At 38.6% G+C, this 7852-nt stretch overlaps 1 protein-coding gene across 1 annotated transcript in view; it reads right to left on the bottom strand.

Moving 5' to 3' along the window:
• Positions 1-7852, bottom strand: part of FAM107B (family with sequence similarity 107 member B) — a 247903-nt gene that overhangs the window by 142526 nt on the left and 97525 nt on the right. Inside the window, exon 2 of the mRNA XM_006150328.1 lies at positions 5661-5718. Within this exon, the coding sequence (XP_006150390.1) occupies positions 5661-5718 (58 nt within the window). The remainder of the gene's footprint in view (positions 1-5660; positions 5719-7852) is intronic.

Genomic DNA, 7852 nt, shown 5'->3' with positions numbered 1-7852 from the left:
AAAGAGATAGAGATAGGAATTTTCAACAGGGTCTTGCCACTTCATGATCCTCTTGCTACCAAGATAACAGGCATGTACAGCCATGTCCAGAATGTTCAGATTAACTGGGAACCAAACCCAGGCTTCCCATATGGCTTCCAGTCTCCCAGATGGTGGTGCTGTCTGTCCACCACTGCAGCTGGGCCAATGAATCTTTTAAATGATATCTTTAATTCAAAATCTAGCCTTCTTTAAAGAAACATAATCCCTACCTTTAGGAAGCAAACTGTCTAATGGAGTCTTCATGGAATATTTCCATGATTCTGGGCCTTCCTGTGCCCAGATTTTTAAAAAAAAATAGTGACTAACCATGCAATGTGGTTGCTCCTGGGTGTCCCACCCCACCATCATTCCTATTGCCCATATCCTTCTTTACCTGCTTGCTGATATTTAAAATACCTTTATAAAACACTACATCTTTTTGTCACATAGGTATATTTGCGATTTAAAATACTGGCAGGCTGATGAGAGTTGACAGTGTATCAAGATATACATGCCTGGGAACCAGCAGTTAGCGTAATGGCTATGTCGCTGGACTCCCACGTAGTTGACCGTAGTTCGCGTTCCAGACCCGGTGGCTTAGAACTCATGCCGGGCGCATGTGCGTACGTGCCCAAGATCCTGAGAGGAGAATGGAGGAGAAGGGATTGTGGCGTGACCATCCCCCCTGGGGGGTGATTTCTCGCTTTCTGTCTCTATGTCTCTCTCTGGCGCGTGCACGCGCCATATAGCAAAAACCTCTCTCAAAAAAAAAAAAAAAAAGATATACATGCCTGATTGCATGCCCTTTGAGTGGTAGAGAAACTGGGAACCAAAGGTAGTAAGGAGAGACCCCTCTTCCCTGAGGAGGAGCAGAGCACAGAAAAGGTGGGCTCAAGTGCAAAGGTAGACTTCATCTACCTGCAGAACCTGCCTGGCACTCCTCTTACTGAAATGCGACACTGGCCGACCACAGCTCATGCTATATCATATTAAAAGGGACTTGTTCTAAGCAGGCTACCCTCTCAGTTAATACATCCATAGAATCAAAGGGGAAATGCTGGCTGATTCTGAGAGGACATAGGTGTTCTATCTATTGTAGACAAGTCACTTAGTAAAGCAAAGCAAAATAATATAAAACAAATGTACATACACACTGAATTATTAAAGAGCCAGGTAATGATGGTGGTAAAGATTAAATACACATCCATGTGAACTGTACTCCATCACTGTCCCTGAGTAAACTTTGCAAGTATAAATTATAGACCTCAGGATAAAGTGGTAATGCCTAAAGTTAAGTCATCAGCTGAAAAAAATAGGCTGAAGGCCAAATAGGTATCACTTTGGATTCCATTTAGTATTTGGTTTTCACTTTATTAATACCCTGGCTAATGTGTCTGTCTTCACGAATGAATTTCAGATGTATCATTCAAGGCCCAGCTTAGGTGTCACATTATCTTGGAAATTTCCTGGATCCCCTAAACTGAGTCATCTCCCCCCTTTTACTGTATCTAATCACCCTACTCTTGTTCCTGTCTCAGCATATGCTATATTCTGCCTTTTGTCTGAGCTTTCTGGGTCAATTTGTTTTGTTTTGTTTTGTTTTGTTTTGTTTTGTTTTGTTTTGTTTTGTTTCGTTTCGTTTTCTTTCCTTTCCTTACCTTACCTTACCTTACCTTTCCTTTCCTTTTAGGTTTTTGTATAAGGCTGTTTTGTGTTGTTTTGTTTTGTTTTGTTTCATTTCGTTTCGTTTCATTTCCTTTCCTTACCTTACCTTACCTTACCTTTCCTTTCCTTTTAGGTTTTTGTATAAGGCTCATGAGCTTGCTAGAGAAAGACAGAGGGAAAGTGAGAAAGCACACCTCATGGAGGAGGGCCATACAATAGTCCCTTCTCCATTCTCTTCTCAGGATTTGGGACATGCATGCACACATACCCAGCATGAGTTCAAGCCACTGGGTCAGAGGCTTGAACCACAGTCAGCCATGTGGGAGTCCAGTGCTTTAACCATCATCCCATCTGTTGGCCCATCTGGGACCATGTTTTACAGACCTTTTGTAACTATAAGCTCCATGAGTAAGACTTCCACAGCACCCTACTTTCTTTTAAATTTACAGTTTATTCGTTTAAAGACTGTCATTTCTCCGTAAGTTTAAACATGTATCTAATGGCTATGTTTCATTTCTCATTTTTCGTAAGCTCCATAAGCCATGCCTACTTTATTTACACTCTAAAAATGGCATAATTCCTACCACAAGATCTACCACATAGTAGACATTCAATTAATGTGTATTGTCTAAGTTCATACTTTTCAAATCATCTAACAGACTTTATTAATACCTAGCAGGATTTCCAAGAATAATGAGGGTCCAGCAGGTGACATGTTAGTTAAGGTGCTAAACTCCCACATGGTCAACCATGGTTCAAGTTCTGGACTTGGTGGCTCGAGAATCACTCCAAGTAAATGTGTATACATGTCCCAAATCCCAGGAGGAGGATGAGAAAGGATTGTGGCATGATCATCCCCCTAAGGAGCGATTTCTCACTTTCTTTCTGTCTGTCTTTCTGTGTCTCTCTTTAGTCAAGCTTCATGCCCAATGGCAATAAATAAATAATTAAATAAATAAATGATTAAGGAAGATCCAGATTGAACAGACTAAAACTAGAGACAAGAGTATACTGAAGACATAGTACAAAGACACACATTCAGGAATAAATCCTGAATAAAGAAAAAACACTAAGACCAACAAGAGACATGGTGGTGAAGGTGGCCAAATCCCACATGGCTTACTAAGGGTTAAAGTCCTGGACCTGGAGTCTTGATAAACATGCCTGGCATGTGTGTTTATGTAACCAAAAATCCTGAGAGGAGAATGGAGGAGAAGGGATTTCAGCATGGTCATTCTCCATGGGTGTGCTTTCTCACTTTCTTTCTTTCTCTCTCTCTCTCTCTCTCTCTCTCTCTCTCTCTCTCTCTCTGTCTCTCTCTCGCAAGCACATCCACCCTATGCCAAAAACCAAAAAAGAATAAAAGAAAAATATTCTATAGCAATCCCCAAAATAAGATTGACCCAAGCATTTTCTTAGTAATAAACCATGCATATTCTGCCTGAAATTTCCACTTAGAGAATAGTAGTATTATCTGTTTTTAAAAGAAAGCGGGAAAATAAGTCATTTATTCACATATCCAAAATCTAAAACCGTACCAGTTGGTCACAAAGAAATTGGGATTCTAGGCTTCTAAGCTCTGTCCATCCTTTTCTGCAGAATTACGTTTCATGAGATGTTTGACCTGCAAATATATTTGCTGAGGGAAGTCTTTGTAGCTACACCATATTTCCAGTAATACACTCTGAGGATCTAAGGATTTGGGACTCCTAGCAGCCTTTTTGAGAATGAGATGTCTATTTTTCTCATCCTGAGATGCCATAGGAGGATTCAGTGTAATAGCTTATATCTTAGAATATAAGCTATTTGGTGAGTAGTTGTGCTCTTCTGATGCATATGAACAGACTTCAGTGTATTGGGCACTATACCCAGAGAGAAAAGATTATCATTTATAACAGCAGCTGGGAAGCTCAGAGTTTCTTAGTTGGCTAAACTTGAATCGACACAGCCATGACTATTGTCCCAGCCTTCTCCTCTAGCTGAGGAACTGAAAATCAAGAATAAGTTTGGAAACGTTGCACTCAGATCCATTTTCAGAGGTATGTATGTGAGCTCCAAGTGTGCCCTTACTGTACCTCTGCTTTCAGACTCTGCACTTCAAATACCATGAATCCCAGTAAGCCTTTTTTGGTTTGCCTTTCCTAATATACACTTAATTGCCTCTCCCTCATTGCGCCCAGTAGCACTTTGATTTTATCTATCTTGTTATTTGTCATGTTGTAAATATCTTTCTCTTAGACATAATTTGTTGTCATGAGGGCAAGGGCCTATCTTATCTCAGGAATCTAAAATAGATATAATCAGCCCACATCAAACCCACCCCGCTTACATCCCCATTACAGAGAGAAAGAGAGGGCCATGAGGCATTCATTTAACAAGCATTTCCTGAATGACTACTATGTGCCAGGCACTGTCCAAGGTGCTAAGGACACCAACAAACAAGATAAACTATGGTCCTGCTTTATAAGAGAAAGTAAGTAAATGGACCACACACTAGGGCTGCACTGTGCCTAACTGAATGACTGGAACTACATGTTCAGCCGAGGTCTGAGTCCCAGCCAAGGCAGCTTAAAAAACATGCTGGGTGTATTTGCACAAGACTGGGATTCTGACAAGATGGAGAATTTGAAGAAAAAGGATTATGGTATGACCAACCCCATTAAGGAGTTCTCTTTCTCTCTCTCTCTCTCTCTCTCTCTCTCTCTCTCTCTTCCATCCCTCTGGCATAAAATTTAAAATAATAAAAGTAAAAAACAGAGGCCAACATAAAGATGACTTTGTGCTATAAAAATAAGTGCTATAAAAAAATCTTAACTGTGCAGTGGGATGAAGATGGTTTCAGAAGAATGAAGGAGGTAAGGGAATTTTACTCTGGAACAGAACAGTTGAGCTGAGACTGAATGATGAGCCAGCCATGTGAAGGAGGTCAGGGAATTTTACTCTGGGACAGGACATTTGAGCTGAGACTGAATGATGAGCCAGCCATACAAGGATCTGCAAAGAGAACATGTCCTTGCAGAAGAGGCACTAAACTTAAGCAATGCTTGTCATTGTAGGGGTACACGAAACTTGGGAGGGGAGACTGGAAAGGAAAATTGTGGAGCTAGTTATTGCTAGTTCCCTCTTCTTCATTTTTGCCATCGTAGGGTGCCTCTTTTTCTCTACTTTGTATGCTCTTTTTGTTATTATTTCCAATTTCTTAAGCCTGCTCCCAAATTTCCATTAAATTACAAGAGCATGAGTCTGTGCCAGCAGCAAATACCTCTGGAGTTGTCTACTAACACTAAATCATGTAAAACAGCAAACTAGAGACTGTTGGAAAATAGAGACTAAGAGTATTAAGATTTAGCTTTCGTTATTAATAGGTCCATTTGGCTAATGTTTATTTTTATGACCATTGCCTTTCATCATTACTGATTTTAGCTGTAAACTAAATTATAAGCTCACTCATCATTTGTTTCTTTCCACATTATCTCATAGGAAGTCTCATTATGGGGTAAATAGCTTTAGCAAAGCTGCATATTTGACTACCCACTAACATTAAAAAAACAGCAAAGTTATCGAGAAAACATTTTCCAAGATAATCACAAATATTTCAGTAAGTAACTATACTACTTATCTTAGGATTGCATTACTGAATTTGATTTTTTTTCATCATCATCATCTACTTTCTTTGTAAGCATTGTTCATTGAGAACTGATTATCATCATCTATTTCTTTGTAAGCATTGTTCATTGAGAACTGAAATCAATAAAAGAAAAGACAAAGAAGAGAACAAGCTATTTTCTGCATCATGACCAGATTGCCCAGATGTTGTGCCTGGAATGCATCATAAGTGACATTTCTAGTTGTGTTTCCAATCATTTGGAATACAGAGATTTTTCCTTTGCAATCTGCAGAGTTTTTGGTTGCTCTGAGTCTTGCTGTTAGCAACAGCAGCCCAGAAAACAGGAATCACACTGAATGTACTCTACCTGCTGTCGTCTTCTGTTCCAACACAAGACTTTTAGGCTCATCTTGGAATTCTTCTTGCTGAATGTCAGCCCCACAAACCACAAAAACAGGGAGAAAGAAAAAATAACACATTAGTTTACAGCAATACTTTTTGCAAACTTAGTAATGAATATGGGATCAAAACCAAGCCCAAAGAATTTAGGTTTTAGACAAACAACAAATTCGTTGAAAAGATGTCAAGTAGAGTAACTAGAGGGTGTTTAGAACACAACTCCAGGGTGCCACTCACATGGTAATGTCTATGAATGTTGTCTTTAGAATAGTAAAAACTAGGAGCTCTCTGTGACTAATACATTTGAGATTACCAGTTACTTAGACATGATGGTTATGGGTTTCTGCAGAAGACAGAAATTCTGCCAGTATGGCAGAACAAAGGAAATTGTCTTATTTTTAATAATTCAAGGAACTTTTTGTATTTTGAAGGTTTTATCACTGTTCACAGTTATTTTATTTCTGGGAGTGTGGGTGTAGACATTCTTCTCTGAGCCCTGGTATGATATTCTTTAATGCCAAGGGTTGTCACTATTGTAAAAGTAAACTGGTGTAGAAGTGAGGAGGCAAATTAAAAGGAACTATTTAAATGACACTTTTCTAATTTTGTCTCCAAGATGGCTTTATACTAATCCATTCTTTTATGTTTCCCTTTATTGAGCAAATATTTGTTGATTGCACCTTATGGGCCATTTCTGTGGGATCTCAATCTTTAAGTAGATTCCCTCTGACATTCCTTGAATTATAGTGTAGGCAATTGCCTACTCAGCTTTCTTCTGGCACACTTTCTGTGAATATTTTGTTCTTTCTAAGAATTTAGCCCAATATGCCCTCACTACATGATGCAGGTGGTGGGACACCACTGTGCAAGGTTAACACAGCTCTGGGAGCCAAGGTTTAGTTCTTGGACCAATGCAGATAAGTTAGGCACAGTGGACACCTGTGGTCTTAGCTGACAGATTGGGATGGGAGACTGTCATTTTGAGCAACCTTGCCAAAAAATTCCTGATGTATCCTTTCTCTTTCACTCAAAATTATAATGATAATAATTTAGCCCAATAGAAGATAGTCGAGACCATAATAAAACATATGGGTATGGCAGTCTCTAAATGATAACCGAGATACTCTATAACCTCAGTGGAATAATGAAACTCAAGAACTGATATTACCCATCATAGAAACACTCTCAAATGTGTTTTAAGTTTGCTAGATCCCCCAGATTCTCAAGCTCAGTTAGCAAGAGAAAGAAATGTCCTTTTCAGTTCTTAAAGATTAGTTTAATTAAATTGCATTGGTATCGAACTATAAAGGGATTAATTTCACCTGTTTAGGGAACAAGTGTTTTTCTAGAAATCATAAATCATCTCCAAATGTTCATCATCAGAGACCAGTTCGAAAAACACATCCTACTTTTAAACTCCATGAAATAGTACTAGCATTGGCAATTTGTGTAAACAAGGCCTCAGTCCAATGATCTCAGATTTATATGTTATAAGAAATTTTAATGAAAATTGCTTCCAAACTACATTTCTAAAAGGATATGAATTCATAGTATATCAAGCAACATGTGAATTACAGAAAAGCCCCATCACACAGGAACTAAATGTAATAAGTAATTCCTTATTTCACAAGCCCCAACAGAACAGTATATAATGAAAACATGAGAAGTGATTTATAATACAGCCACAGGGAGAGTCTCTGGACAAGCCAAAATAATCCAAATAAAGTTGTTTCAAAGATTAAAAGATTCTCCCCTTTGAGCCAATATGATTGTTTACTTTTTTAATTGCTCTGAATTCCAAAATTGTGAAATAACATAGCTCTTTAGCTTTCCTGCAAGCATATTTATTACTCTATTTAAAATATCCCCTCCCCATTTTTCTCTTTAACAAGGAAGAGTCACAAAGCCTGCAACAATATGGAGAAGGAAGGATATTGGGAATCCTCTTGGCTAGAGAGCTCTCAGCACAGAATAAATAAGCATCTGTCTTTGAGAGTATAAACTATGTTCTATTTAGAGAAAAGAGGCTGAGCTTCTTAGATTCTTGTGTCTCTTCAGTGCAAGTCTGTGATTTGCTGAATTTGTTCTTAGTGGCTTTTTCCCAGCAAAGCTAGAATATAATGACAACAGTTCAACTGTAGTGGACATCTGTTGTTTTTG

The sequence above is a fragment of the Tupaia chinensis genome, unplaced genomic scaffold (genome assembly GCF_000334495.1).
Source record: "Tupaia chinensis unplaced genomic scaffold, TupChi_1.0 Scaffold000285_1, whole genome shotgun sequence".
Classification (NCBI taxonomy): Eukaryota; Metazoa; Chordata; class Mammalia; order Scandentia; family Tupaiidae; genus Tupaia; species Tupaia belangeri.
Note: the sequence above shows the minus strand (reverse complement) of the source record. Positions and strands in the feature narration are given on the sequence as shown.